The sequence below is a fragment of the Sciurus vulgaris genome (assembly GCF_902686455.1).
Source record: "Sciurus vulgaris genome assembly, chromosome: 13".
Taxonomy (NCBI): Eukaryota; Metazoa; Chordata; class Mammalia; order Rodentia; family Sciuridae; genus Sciurus; species Sciurus vulgaris.
Window position 1 is genome coordinate 84,729,210 of NC_136474.1, and position 15,285 is coordinate 84,744,494.

At 38.2% G+C, this 15,285-nt stretch overlaps 1 protein-coding gene and 1 long non-coding RNA gene across 3 annotated transcripts in view; one reads left to right on the forward strand and one right to left on the reverse strand.

The window, feature by feature from the left end:
- Window positions 1-15,285, forward strand: part of CDH20 (cadherin 20) — a 228,374-nt gene that overhangs the window by 207,455 nt on the left and 5,634 nt on the right. For both annotated transcript variants that reach the window (XM_079108418.1, XM_079108419.1), the window contains exons 10-11: window positions 2,825-2,942; window positions 14,220-14,471. In XM_079108418.1, coding sequence (XP_078964544.1) covers window positions 2,825-2,942; window positions 14,220-14,471 — 370 coding nt within the window. The remainder of the gene's footprint in view (window positions 1-2,824; window positions 2,943-14,219; window positions 14,472-15,285) is intronic.
- Window positions 1-15,285, reverse strand: part of LOC306642679 — a 260,148-nt gene that overhangs the window by 88,855 nt on the left and 156,008 nt on the right. The gene's annotated exons all lie outside the window — the stretch shown is intronic.

Below are 15,285 nucleotides of genomic sequence, written 5' to 3' on the forward strand. Positions count from 1 at the left end.
TTTGAGACAGGGTCTCACCATGCTCCCAGGCTGGTCTTGAATTCCTGTGATCGTCCTACTTCAGCCTCCCATGTATTGAAATCACAGGCATGGACAACTGAATTCAGTTCATATTTGTATATTTTTGTAATGTATGTTTTTAAACCTAACTAAATATTTGGTAGGTCAAATTCCAAATAGTATAACTGAGAAACATCAAGAACTCCATTTGGAGTGGCAACGTAATAACATATATATCTCATATGGCCTGCTCTATGACCTGTCTTTCCATGTCTCCCATTCTGCTCCTGCTTTTGTGAGTTGCTTTCCTTCTTATGACCCAACAGATTCCCCCTAACAGTCCTGATATAGACCCCAGAGTACATTCTGTGATCTCATTCAGGTCCTGGTGGGGCAAATGGGCATGATTTTAATATAAAAGGGAGGAGTATGGAAAATGCACATTTTTAGGCAAGGACTCCTGCTTTGGAAATTCAGGTCTCTGGCTGTACTGTAAATTTGCTTTCACTTTTCTTACTGGAACATCCCCCCAGCATCTTGCTGCACAGAGACTGTCTGTATGACCAACACTTAAAGCTAGCTCCCTGAACTCCCTAAAGATTGACCCCAAACATCTTTAACATTCTATTATGTCAAAGCAAAAAGTGAATCCCATCCCTTAGGGAAAACAAGGTGTCCTATAGTGATTCTGATCTAAACTGATCCCCTCCATTGATTCTTAAAATTTGATGCAATGCTCAATAGTGCTCCTGGAAGTTTTTTCCAATCTAAGACAGTTCTACTTCCACATCTATTAAGTCTAGAAAGACATAAAATATTATACAATAAAAGTTACAATGAAAACTTTAAAGCACGAGATATGATCCATGTTATAAGTTTAAAAAGGAGATATAAAAACTACATATACATGCTTGCAGTTCTGTAAAATTATGTTTACATATGAACAGATTGGAGAGAAGATGCAAAAACAGAATTACTATGCTAAAGTAGATGAGTTCTGAGTGAGAGGGTTTGGGCCTTTATTATAATTTTCCTACATATTATAATATAATTAAATATACTATTTATAATATAAATGTTTTACATTATAGAATTTTTATACTATAAAATATTTCATATCGTGATAAAAGAGACTAATATTAATCTATAGAGGCTAATAAGTAGCCTAGAAAAGCAAACTCCCTCTCCCCCTAAAATAAAATGTTCCCTTTCTTAAATGATTCAAATAGGAGAAGTTTCACTGTGACAGGCTGACAGCACCTTGACCACTTCTTCTGTTTTTGGAGTCAAACCTAACCTCCAAATATTTCTAATGTCCTACCATGCAGTATTTTGAAGTGCAGCTTATCTATGACTTTGGGTTCGGGGCCTGAGCCACAAGACTCACATCTGCCAGCTTTAGCCCAAGATACTGAATATCTTACCGTTGGATTTGGGCTCTGGAAAATGTTTAAATTTTCGAAAGTATACAGCTCTGGAGATTTGTCTGGCTTATGAACAATAAGGCCGCCTTGTGTTTACTTGTTGGACACTATCACCAGTTTTGTGTCTGCCAAGTCTGCACACATGCTTTCTTCTTAATGAAGCCAAGAAGGAAACCCATAAAGTAGGATAAGACACGATAATGACAGAGGGCAGAATGAAACATGCTGAGCAGAATATTGCATGACAGGTAGGGCTGAGGAAGAAATTTGACCTACCAGAATGGAGGACAAGAGAATAGAAGCAGAAGAGCAGGTCATAGTGCTCCCACCCTGGACCCCACCAACCAATGTCCACTCATCCACTCTAAAGCCCATAACCAACCAGCCCCATGCTGGGGGTCTCCCCGCACTACAATCCACCTGGGCCCTCAACTGACCTTTGATGTTTCCATCTCTGCACTGGCAGAAACATAGCCAGTTTTTAACAACATGAGTGGCAAGTGTATATGGCCAGGCCTAGGGAATCATGCTGTTCATTGGTAAAGAAGCAAACACATAGAGGAGACTGGACTAGCTCTACTTTTCTATACTGCCCCCACCACACCTGCTACTGTTGCAGTTCTGTTTTATACTGCTTTCTATAGTGGCTTTTTCATCATGGTCTCCAGAGCTTTCATGGAAACATTCCTTTGAAGAGCACTGTGGAACAGACAAAACTTGGCCAAAGAGTTCAGTAGGAAGCCACCCTACCTCTTCTTCTCCCAACCACCAAACTTAGCTTCTGACTCTAATCTGTTCCCACCCTGGGGATCTTATACTGTATACCTTTACCTCCTGTATGCTTTACCTCCTGCCAACAAAATATGACTGCCAGGTCATATCCCCTCACATCTGCTTTCTATTAATTTAACATAATCAGTGATGATGTTACTTAATTCCCTCCTAGGTAGTAGTGATCATTCTTAAATAGGAGTTTCTAAAAGATAACAATTTAACCCTGAAATATTCACTGTGATGTTAAGTAGACAGGACATGAAGAGGAAAATTAGGGGGATAAGCAGAAACCTGTGGCACCAAACAGTTCTTTTACTCAAAGTCTTATATTTACAATGTCTAAAAATGACTGACCATGGTGTAGGACTATAAGTTATATTGAGGTCTGACATCTAAGATATTTAGGTAACATTTATTCTATGCCTATTAACATATTCAGGCCCAACATTAAATCAAAATTATCTCTGGAATTATGTGATAGCATAGAGCTGTTCCAGGTAAGCATCACGATATCTTTCTCATTAGGTAAAACAACCTATCACTGAATTTCAAGGCTTGGGATTTCACTGGACCCTGAAGCTTTTTCCTTTGACTCCAACTCACCTGATTTCATGTCCCTCCTTCAGCTGATCCAGACAGTAAGTGCTGTGGACCAAGATGACCCATACAACGGTCAGCATTTCTACTACAGCTTGGCTCCAGAGGCTGCTAACAATCCCAACTTCACCATAAGGGACAACCAAGGTAAAAGGGATACAAATGACTAAAAGGATCATGTATACAAAGCACTTTACAGTTTCTAAAGCAAACTTTGCTTTGATATTTATAATGAACCTATAAGGTTTTAAAGGAGTTACTAACTCTGATTCTCATCGTCCCATTTTACAGCTTAGGCTGGATAATTTCAGTTACTGTACTATGAAAACAGTGTCAAACTTTGCCTGATCCTTAATAGCAGGGAGGATATTAATGCTAATTCAGCCGTTTTGTTTTGTTTTGTTTTAAGTTCAGCTTCACAACAACAAAGACAAAGAGTGCCCTCTGCTGACTCTAAAACTTCCATTCATCACTTTGTCCACAAATGTTTACTGATGTTTGCTCTGTGCCAGACACTGTTCAAAACACAAAGGAAAATCCTTCCTTTATTTCTATAGATAGTAGCCATGTTTACATGTACTGAAATGATGGGAATAACCTGAGAAAGATAATAGACAGTGATCTAGATAAAGAGAAAAACCAGAGGGAACAGTTCTAATCAATGATCAAAGGGGGAAACGGTAAAAAGCTCTCAAAACAAAAAGGAGGCAACAGCTAAATAGCAAAGGGCAAATACAGGAAAAGGAACAGCAGTTTCACCACTGAAACAACTTTATAATGTAGAAATACATACCTAGGTGGGGTCTTTTCACAAAAAGTGCTCCTCACTACATATTTGCTAGAATTTTACTTCTAGACCCTTCTCCAACAAGCATTCAGATCAGCAAAGGAGTTTACAGACATACTTTTTTGAGTAAAGATGGAAAAACGGGACTTTTGTTCTCTAGCCAGATGATGTATTCCAAACAAAGTTCAGTGCAATTGGAAAGTAAATTAAATCTGTCAAATGAACTCCTGTTGTTAACTCACTACCAAACAGTCATCTGACCTTGAGGAGGTCATCATTTCCTTGGGCTGCAGTAGCAATATTTTAATTCCAATTCAAAAATATTATGACTTTGTAACAGTATAAATAAAGGGTAATAAAAAGTCATATTAGGCATGCCTTATCTTAGTCTCAACTATCAATTGAGATTTAAATATTTGAATTATTAATTCAACCCCATGTGATATTCTAGAAAACTTGAGAGACTCAAATTTATTTTCTTCTAAATGGAAACTATTCTCCAACCCACACATTATCATAAAATTACTATTATAATTCTGGGAGGAATGATAATATGAATCCTAACAACAGAAAAACCACAATTAAAATATCCTAAGATTTTTATTTGGCTAAACTTTTGAACTATTCATTTATCTGCTTCATAGACACCTTTGGCAAAAAGCAGTTTGTTTCCTTGGGGTTCATTTTACAAAGGAAACTCTATAGAGTGAGGGGATGACATATTATGCTGTTTCTTCAAATTTCCCGCTAAGTGTCACTCTCATACTTGCCAGAATCAATACAGAAATTTATAGCAGCAAAATGCAACAAATTTATTAATGATGACTTTGGGCACTAATTCATGAAACCAGTGTTTTACAAAGATAGGCCAGTGAAATAAAATGACAATAAAAAGATATGACTCATATCTTGGAATGTTTCCCAAAATAGAAGTCAGAACATCTTCAACAGAAAGCACAAACCCCTAATCTCCACGTGACATTTTATCTCATCAGTATCCTTACCAAGGCTTATTAAAAAACTAACCAACATCTGATATGGTAGACCTAATGTCAACTTCCCTGCTCCCATGCCTAAATCATCATGTCCTTTATGAACACAGCAGGACACTATTGCAAATAATGCCTTCTTTTATACTTCAGTCTCAAAACATTATGAGAATTGTGTGTACAAAGCATTTCACAGTTTCAAAAGTTTTTTCCCATACTTTGCTTTGATATTTATAATGAACCTATAAGACTTTAAGGAAGTTACTAATCCCTCTGATTCTCATCATCCCATTTGATAGCTGAGGAAGGTAAGCAAATGACCTCAGATAAAAGAGTGAACAAGCATTAAGACTGAGACTAGAAGTTAGATCCTGGATAGTGGCCCATCTTCTCACTACACACGTTTTATATCTGTAGAAATAAATACTCATTCCAAACGTTATTAAAGCCCCAATTATCCCATTCAACAAAAAAATTCCAATTTCAAATGGCTACTTTATGCCAGACTCTTTCCAGGACTGGAGTCAGCAATATGAAGCTCTGATTTTTTTTTTCTTTATTCTTAAATTGTTCTTAGATTAAGAAACATGGTTAGCAGCCACAATATACTACTTTTATGAAATGCAGCTCTAGTCAATATTTCTTATGACCTAGTTTTATGACCTACTTAGGATTAAATCAAAAAGTAAAAATAAATCAAGGAAAAAATTTTTAAAAATCAAGAGAAATCTGATTTCTGAAAACAACGAAAAATTAAAACTACAAAGCACAATTAGTAGTACTTACCTATTAAGTCTAAAAACAGAAAAGCAGGTAAATGGACTGTACATTAAGTGGGCATATGATTGTAATCCTCATATTGATAATCAATTACTACCTTTATTCACTGAGAAGAAAATAAAAGGAAGACAGCCTGTATCAAAGCATGAAGAGATCATGATTATCCAAGTTATTTTTTGACAGGTAATGTTACTAAACTAAATATGCAACTATACAGTCCAATAAAAAGAGTAAATGTTTTTAAAGTAAGTGTGTCCATAGTTCAAATCCCAGTCTGCTACTAAGTAGGTTAGAGACTGAACAAATTATAAAATCACCCAGGCCTAAATTCTCTTACTGTAAATTTTTTTTTATTTTTCACTATCTCAACAAATTTTTTAAATATTAAATGAGATACTATACAGAAAGTGAAATAACTAGCACCAGAGTAGGTACCATGAAAAAATGGGGAGGAGGAGGAGGAAAAGGCAATTAAGGGATAATGTATTATTCAGAACAGGTTAGGTTATGCTACAGGAACAGACAAACCAAAATCTCAGTGGCTTTGCACAACTAAAGTTAGCTTCTTGCTCAATAAAGTCCAACTGTGCATCTAAATTATCCAAGATAACTGTTCACCATGTGCAGTTCAGGGTCCAGAACTACCTGGATTCCATCTCACCCATTCTTTCAGTTATCACAACAAGGCAAGAGAGCACAGAGAATCACACATCAGTTCCTTCATGCTTCTGCCTGCAAATGACACAAATCATTTTTCATCAACTATAGTAAGTCACTTGGATATGTCCTAATTCAAGAGGTTAGGAAAGTATAATCATTCATTGAGACCAAGAAGGGAAGGAAAAGTGTTGATGATCACTTATAATGCTAAGCCCCACCCTAGGAAATGTGAAACACATTCAGGGAATCTTCCATGTTAATGGTACTAGCTTTGAGAGAGGCACTGCTTGTAAGTCTTACCACATTTCTCAAACTGTTATTCTGCTAAAAATCTCTGAGGCTTTGCAACAATATATATGCTTTAGAATTCAGAGACACTCTAGGAAATCTGAGAATATAAAACAATTAAAAATCTCAAAACTTGGGGGATCCAAGATGGGGGACTAGAGGTTGCGTTCCTTGTCACTCTGTAACTCCGGTTTCAAGCAGAGGATATCTGTTTCTTGGTAAGGCAGTTTTTTCTGCTTATCGATCCCCTGCTGTTTACCCCATTTGTCTGCTGTGATCACCTGCAGTCTGCCAGCATATATAAGACGCGTTTTTTGAGTGCAGATTGCTCACTGTCAGGCGCCTATCATCCGCCATTTGCCTGCCTCTCGCCTGTCCATCGCCTGCCTTACACCTATCCATTACCCAATGCACAAGATTCAACTCCAGATCATCCAACAACAGTCAGCAAACTGATCGCCGACCACCAGTGGAGCACCAGCTGCCTGCTGTTGCCTGGAAATTCACTGTCACAGTACCTGCAGGTTTGATTACACCTGGCTGCCGCCATTTTGAGACAACAGCCAGGCCCCGAAGGACCCCTGGCCGGACTGACTGAGCCCCGTCTCCAGGATCCCTCAGCCCAACTGATCACTCCCTGCCTCTTGGGCCCTCACATCGACTGACTGCTCCCTGCCCCCAGGAACCCCAGACCAACTGACTGCGCCCTATCACCAGGACCCCAGACTGACTGATTGCAACCAGCCTCCAGAATCCCACAACCACACCAAACACACCCGACCTCCAGGACCCCTGCCTGACCAACCGCATCCCGCCTCCAGGACCTCCTGCTGACCACAGCCACACCCTGAGCTGCAGCTCCCATTTGCCAACACATTTTGAAACCAGAGCTGCCATCTTGGATAATCCTGGAAGCCTTAGCTCCGATCTTTAGGTGGGGCAAATCCCATCCTGAGACCCTGCTGCAGGCTTGAAGCTCATTGTCAGGTACTTCTCATGCATCAGACTACTGAACTCTGGGAGGTTTCATTACTATATGACTATTATACTGTAGATTTTCTTTTTTATCCTTCTTGAAAAATTTTATATGTTTTTATTTCTATACTTTTCTTGCTCTCTTTTCCTTTTGTTTACCTGTTCCCTCAGAGTCTTTTTCTTCCTTTTTTGCATGCTAACATCCAATTTCTTTTGATTACACTCTCACCCTTTCTATTATCTAGAACTTCTGTATATTCTTTTCTTATCCCATTAACAGCCACATTCTACATCCCTCTGCATCCTCTTTGTCCTCCATTTGAAACTGCAGACCTTATTGTAAATCTGCTTATTATACTGAAGATAATATTTGAACTCATTCTGTTTATTATTTTGTTATTGTCCTCATAGGGGCTATTTGGTCTAGGATTGCATAGTGTCTGAATTGGGCACTACTAATATTAATCTCCCCTTAGAGAAAGGGGTTTGGAAACCTATAGGGCCACTATAAGCCTATAGGGGGAAATCTGCAATACCCCAGATCTGCAGCGCTAGAGGGGAAGATACATGAACAACATGAAAAAACAAGGGAAGAAAATGATCCACACAAATCTAGATTCTATATTAATAGAATCCAATGACAGTATGTTAGAAGGAATGTCAGAAAAGGACTTCAGATTATGCATGATTAAGATGATTTGGGAAGCAAAGGATGAGATAAGAGAGCAAATGCAGGCAATGAATGATAATACCAATAAGCTGAAAGAACACATGCAGGAAGCAAAAGATCATTTCAACAAAGACATAGAAATTCTCAAAAAAAAAAAAAAATGGAAATCCTTGAAATGAAGGAAACAATAAACCAAATAAAAAACTCAATGGAAAGCATCACCAACAGACTAGACCACTGGGAAGACAGAACCTCAGACAATGAAGACAAAATGTTTAATCTTGAAAATAAAGTTGCCCAAACAGAAAAGATGGTAAGAAATCATGAACAGAATCTCCAAGAACTATGGGACATCATGAAAATACCAAATTTAAGAATTACTGGGATTGAGGAAGGCACAGAGATACAAACCAAAGGAATGAACAACCTATTCAATGAAATAATATCAGAAAATTTCCCAAGCCTGAAGAATGAAATGGAAAATCAAATACAAGAGGCTTACAGAACACCAAATGCACAAAATCACAACAGGTCCACACCAAGGCACATTATAATGAAAATGCCTAACATTCAAAATAAAGATAGGATTTTGAAGGCTATGAGAGAAACGCATCAGATTACATATAGGGGAAGACCAATATGGATAGCAGCAACTTCTCAACCCAGACTAAAAGCTAGAAGGGCCTGGAACAATGTGTTTCAAGCTCTGAAAGAACATGGTGCCAACCAAGAATCCTATACCCAGCAAAACCTTCAGATTTGAAGATGAAATAAAATCCTCCCATGATAAACAAAAGTTAAAAGAATTTACAAATAGAAAGCCTGCACTACAGAAGGTTCTCAACAAAATATTCCATGAGGAGGAAATGAAAAACAACAATGGAGGCCAGCAAAGGGAGGAACTACCTTAGAGAAAAACCACTCAAAGGAGAAACCAAGCCAACTTAAAAACCAAAAATAAGCCAAATGACTGGGAATACATATCATATCTCAATAATAACTCTGAACATAATGGCCTAAAACTCATCAATCAAAAGACATAGACTGGCAGAATGGATTAAAAAGAAAGACCCAACAATATGCTGCCTGCAAGAGACTCATCTCATAGAAAAGACATCCACAGACTAAAGGTGAAAGGATGGGAAAAAACCTACCACACACATGGACTCAGTAAAAAAGCGGGGGTTTCCATCCTTATATCAGATAAAGTGGACTTCAAGCCAAAGTTAGTCAGAAGGGATAAAGAAGGACATTTCATACTGCTTAAAGGAACCATAAATCAGGAAGACATAACGATAGAAAATATTTATGCCCCAAACAATGGTGCATCCCTGTACATCAAACAAATCCTTCTCAATTTCAGGAATCACACAGACCACAACACAATAATTCTGGGTGACTTTAATGCACCGCTGTCACCACTAGATAGATCTTCCAAACAAAAACCAACCAAAGAAACCATAGAACTCAGTAACACAATCAATAACCTAGACTTAGACATATATAGAATATTCCATCCATCAATGAGCAGATTCACTTTCTTCTCAGCAGCACATGGAACCTTCTCAAAAACAGACCATATGTCATGCCACAAAGCTGCCCTTAGGAAATGCAAAAAAATAGAGATACTGCCTTGTGTTCTATTAGATCATAATGGACTGAGAGTAGAAATCAATGACAAAATAAAAAATTACTCCAACACCTGGAGACTAAATAATTTGCTATTGAATGAAACATGGATAACAAAAAACATCAGGGAGAAGATTAAAAAATTCTTAGAGGCCAATGAGAACGATGATACAACATATCAAAATCTCTGGAACACTATGAAAGCGGTACTGAGAGGAAAATTCATTGCATGGAGTGCGTTCCAGAAAAGAATGAAAAATCAACAACTAAATGACCTAACATTACAGCTCAAAGGCCTTGAAAAAGAAGAACAGAATAACAGCAAAAGTAGTAGAAGACAGGAAATCATTAAAATCAGAGCTGAAATCAATGAAATTGAAACAAAAGAAACGATTCAAAAAATTGACAAAACAAAAAGTTGGTTCTTTGAAAAAGTAAACAAAATAGACAAACCCTTAGCCACACTAACAAAGAGAAGGAGAGAGAAGACTCAAATTACTAAAATTCATGATGAAAAAGGAAATATCACGACAGACACCACTGAGATATAGAACATAATGAGAAGCTACTTTGAAAATCTGTATTCCAACAAAATAGAAACTACTGAAGACATGGACAAATTTCTAGAAACATATGCTCCTCCCAAACTGAACCAGGAGGACATACACAATTTAAACAGATCAATATCAAGCAATGAAATAGAAGAAGCCATTAAAAACCTACCACCCAAGAAAAGCCCAGGACCAGACGGATTCTCAGCCGAGTTCTACAAGACCTTCAAAGAAGAACTCATTCCAATACTTCTAAAAGTATTCCAGGAAATAGAAAAGGATGGTACCCTACCAAACTCATTCTATGAAGCTAATATCACCCTCATACCCAAATCAGCCAAAGACACATCAAGGAAAGAAAATTTTAGACCAATATCCTTGATGAATATAGATGCAAAGATCCTTAACAAAATATTGGCAAATCGTATTCAAAAACATATTAAGAAAATTGTGCACCACAATCAAGTGAGGTTCATCCCTGGAATGCAAGGATGGTTTAACATCCATAAATCAATAAATGTAACCCATCATGTCAATAGACTTAAGGATAAGAATCATATGGTTATTTCAATTGACGCAGAAAAAGCGTTCGACAAAATACAGTACTCCTTCATGCTCAAAACACTAGAAAAAAATAGGGATAGTAGGAACATACCTGAACATTGTAAAGGCTATTTATGCTAAGCCCATGACCAACATCATTCTTAATGGAGAAAAACTGAAGCCATTCCCTTTAAAAATGGGAACAAGACAGAGATGTCCTCTTTCACCACTTCTATTCAACATTGTCCTCCAAACTCTAGCCAGAGCAATTAGGCAGACCAAAGAAATTAAAGTGATATGAATAGGAAAAGAGGAACTTAAGCTGTCACTATTTGCTGATGACATGATTCTATATTTAGAGGATCCAATAACCTCCTCCAGAAAACTTCTAGACCTCATCAATGAATTCAGCAAAATAGTAGGCTATAAAATCAACACCCATAAATCTACAGCATTTTTATACGCAAGCGACGAAACAGCTGAAAGGGAAGTGAGGAAAACAACTCCATTTGCAATAGCCTCAAAAAAAAAAAAAAAAAATACTTGGGAATCAATCTAACCAAAGAGGTAAAATATCTCTACAATGAAAACTACAAAACATTGAAGAATGAAATTGAGGAAGACCTTAGAAGATGGAAAAATCTCCCATGTTCTTGGATAGGCAGAATTAATATTGTCAAAATGGCCATACTACCAAAAGTGCTATACAGATTCAATGCAATTCCAATTAAAATCCCAATGACGTACCTTACAGAAATAGAGCAAGCAATCATGAAATTCATCTGGAAGAATAAGAAACCCAGAATAGCTAAAGCAATCCTCAGCAGGAAGAATGAAACAGGGTATCGCAATACCAGAACTTCAACTATACTACAAAGCAATAGTAACAAAAACGGCATGGTATTGGCACCAAAACAGACAGGTAGATCAATGGTACAGAATAGAGGACACGGACACAAACCCAAATAAATACAATTTTCTCATACTAGACAAAGGTGCCAAAAATATGCAATGGAGTACAGATAGCCTCTTCAACAAATGGTGCTGGGAAAACTGGAAATCCATATGCAACAGAATGAAACTAAAACCCTATCTCTCACCCTGCTCGAAACTCAACTCAAAATGGATCAAGGACCTCGGAATCAGACCAGAGACCCTGCATCTTATAGAAGAAAAAGTAGGTCCAAACCTTCAACTTGTTGGCTTAGGATCAGACTTCCTTAACAGGACTCCCATAGCACAAGAAATAAAAGCAAGAATCAATAACTGGGATAGATTCAAACTAAATAGCTTTCTCTCAGCAAAGGAAACTATCAGCAATGTGAAGAGAGAGCCTACAGAGTGGGAGAATATCTTTGCCACACATACTTCAGATAGAGCACTAATTTCCAGAATATATAAAGAACCCAAAAAACTTTACACGAAGAATACAAATAACTCAATCAACAAATGGGCTAAGGATATGAACAGACACTTCCCAGAAGATCTACAAGTAATCAACAAACATATGAAAAAATGTTCACCATCTTTAGTAATAAGAGAAATGCAAATCAAAACTACACTGAGATTCCATCTCACCCCAACTAGAATGGCGATTATCAAGAACACAAGCAACTATAGGTGTTGGAGAGGATGTGGGGAAAAAGGTATACTCATACATTGCTGGTGGGGTTGCAAATTAGTGCAGCCACTCTGGAAAGCTGTGTGGAGATTCCTTAGAAAACTTGGAATGGAACCACCATTTGACCCAGCTATCCCACTCCTCAGCCTATACCCAAAGGACTTAAAATCAGCACATCACAGAGATACAGCCACATCAATGTTCATAGCTGCTCAATTCACAATAGCCAGACTGTGGAACCAACCTAGATGTCCTTCAATTGATGAATGGATAAAGAAACTGGTATATATATACAATGGAATATTACTCAGCTATAAAGAATGATAAAATTATGGCATTTGCAGGCAAATGGATGAAACTGGAGAATATCATGCTAAGTGAGATAGGCCAATCTCAAAAATCCAAAAGACGAATGATCTGACTGATAAGCGGATGATGACACATAATGGGGAGTGGGAGAGGGGCAAGAATGGAGGAAGGAGGGACTGTATAGAGGGAAAAGAGGGGTGGAGAGGTGGGGGAGGGGAGAAAAAAATAACAGAATGAATCAAACCTCATTACCTATGTGAATGTATGATTACGCAAATGGTATGCTGTTACTCCATGTACAGAAACAGCATGTATCCCATCTGTTTACAATAAAAATAAATTTTTTAAAAAATCTCAAAACTTAACATCAGGCAAATGTAAATATAAATACATGCATGTACCTACCAGCTTTGTAGAAACGTATCTTATAATTCTGCTAAAGGGGGAATAAGTTCATGAAGAATAAATTCTGGTGTTCTATTACAAAGAAGGGTGATTATACAACAATATGTATAATTCAAAATAGTCAGAAGAAAGGATTTTGAATGTTCTCATCACAAAGGAGAAATAAATGTTTGAAATGTTGGATGTATAACCTAAATATCCTTAGATGAACATTAGACAACATATATAAACCAACTGAAATATCACATTGTGGGCTGGGGTTGTGGCTAGCATGTGTGAGGCACTGGGTTTGATCCTCAGCACCACATATAAATAAAATAAAGGTCCATTGACAACTAAAAAATATTTTTTAAAACATTGTACCTCGGGCTGGGGAGATAGCTCAGTTGGTGGAGTGCTTGCCTTGTAAGCATAAGGCCCTGGGCTCGATCCCCAGCACCAAAAAAAAAAAAAAAAAAAAAATTGTACCTCCATAAAGATATAATTATTATTGGTAATTATTTTTAAAAATACTAATATTGCTGATCAAGAACAAATTTTACTAGTTCATGTTAACTATTTAAATTCAGACTGCCACACCAGGAAAAATAATAGGGTGTGTCAGCTGTTTAGAGGATTTCAAATAAGCTTCTACTAAATGAGCAGGTTCTTCAGGAAGTTGGTGACTGCAATTCAGAGCATAAAAAAATAGCAAAAGACATGAATTCCAGCCAGAGTGGTAAAAATAAGAAATCTACTGCAGCCACATGGGCTCCTCAGCATTCTTTTCCTGAAGGCACAAAGCAGCACTGGGGCCCTGGCAAGCTGCTAAGCAGGAACAAACAGGGACCAAAAATTACCAGTGATTGTTCACTTCTGTCAAGCTTTCCCAGGGACATTTTTGCTAGATCTGAAGGTTGACAGTTCGCCCTCGGCACTTTATGTCATAAAGGGTGAGACAGATTCTCAGAAAAGTGTTTCTCTCCTAGGCCTCAGGGTTTTGCCTAAAAGCAAGCAAAAATTCTTGGGTTTCTGAACCCAAATGCTGACCCAGGCCAACCTACACTGGCTATAGCCGAATACATCCACAGAACATAAACTATCCTCTTTTCTTTCTATCCCCATCCCTGCCCACTGGTTTTCTGCTATCCCAAAAATTAATTCACCTGTTGGTTCTTCCATTTTCTTCTCTCATTTTTCCTTTTCTTTTTCAATCCTGGAATGTCTTGATTCTTCAGATAACACTGCCCGGATTCTAACGAGAAGGTCTGGCTTCCGGCAGCAGGAGCAAAGTGTCTTTTACCTACCCATCCTGATAGCAGACAGCGGGCAGCCAGTGCTGAGCAGCACAGGTACGCTAACCATCCAGGTATGCAGCTGTGATGATGAAGGCCACGTCATGTCCTGCAGCCCCGAGGCCTACATGCTCCCAGTCAGTTTGAGCCGGGGAGCACTCATTGCCATCCTAGCCTGCATCTTTGTCCTCTTAGGTGAGTAGGTGGTTCCTTTCTTTTCCATCATGTTGGGTATTACGAGTGCTAGCTCAGATCAGTCAGTTATCCCCCAACTCAGAATTGCTCTTCTACTCCATGCTTACTGAAAAGGTGGTCAAGTAAAGTTTGGGGAGAAGTACAGAAACTGAAATAGTCCCTGAATTACATATATTTATCAAGCATCTATAATGGGCTGGAATACCTGTTAGGTGCCAGAATTAAGACAGACATGTCCTAGCCTTCAGAGTTTAGTTCAGAACAAATCAAGTTCATTTTGATATCACAGAACTAAAATCAAAATTTTAAAGAAGATACAATAATCAATTCTAACTCTATCACTTTAGAGTAGTAGTAGCTAAATCACACAGAGGTAAGTGACTGGCCCTAAGCCAAATGTCAGAGGCAGAGCCCAAACTGAGATGCAGGAGGCCATACATTGGGCACCCAGCCTCAGCAGCAAGCACTACCCTTCTGAGTGCTCTTGCTCAGATCCTGGAGGTGGTTAAGGGTTACAGAGAAGAGGGACAGATGTGTATCCTGGGAAGATGGGATAAAGGCTAGGTACCATCTCAAATATGATGGTCATTGAAGCCCTCACTGAAAAAGAGAATTCTGAGCAGAGGTCTGAAGGAAGTGAATGAGTGACCACATGGATTTCTGGGGAGTAAGCACCTTGCAGCATTAGTGCCCTTCCTAGGTAATGTGACCATCTCACAAAAAGCAGTAACTAAACAGGGCCAGTTTGCCTCTGCTGGTAAAATAAAAAGAGGAGATGACAAGCTAGAGGGAGAGTGGTATTGTGATAGGGGTT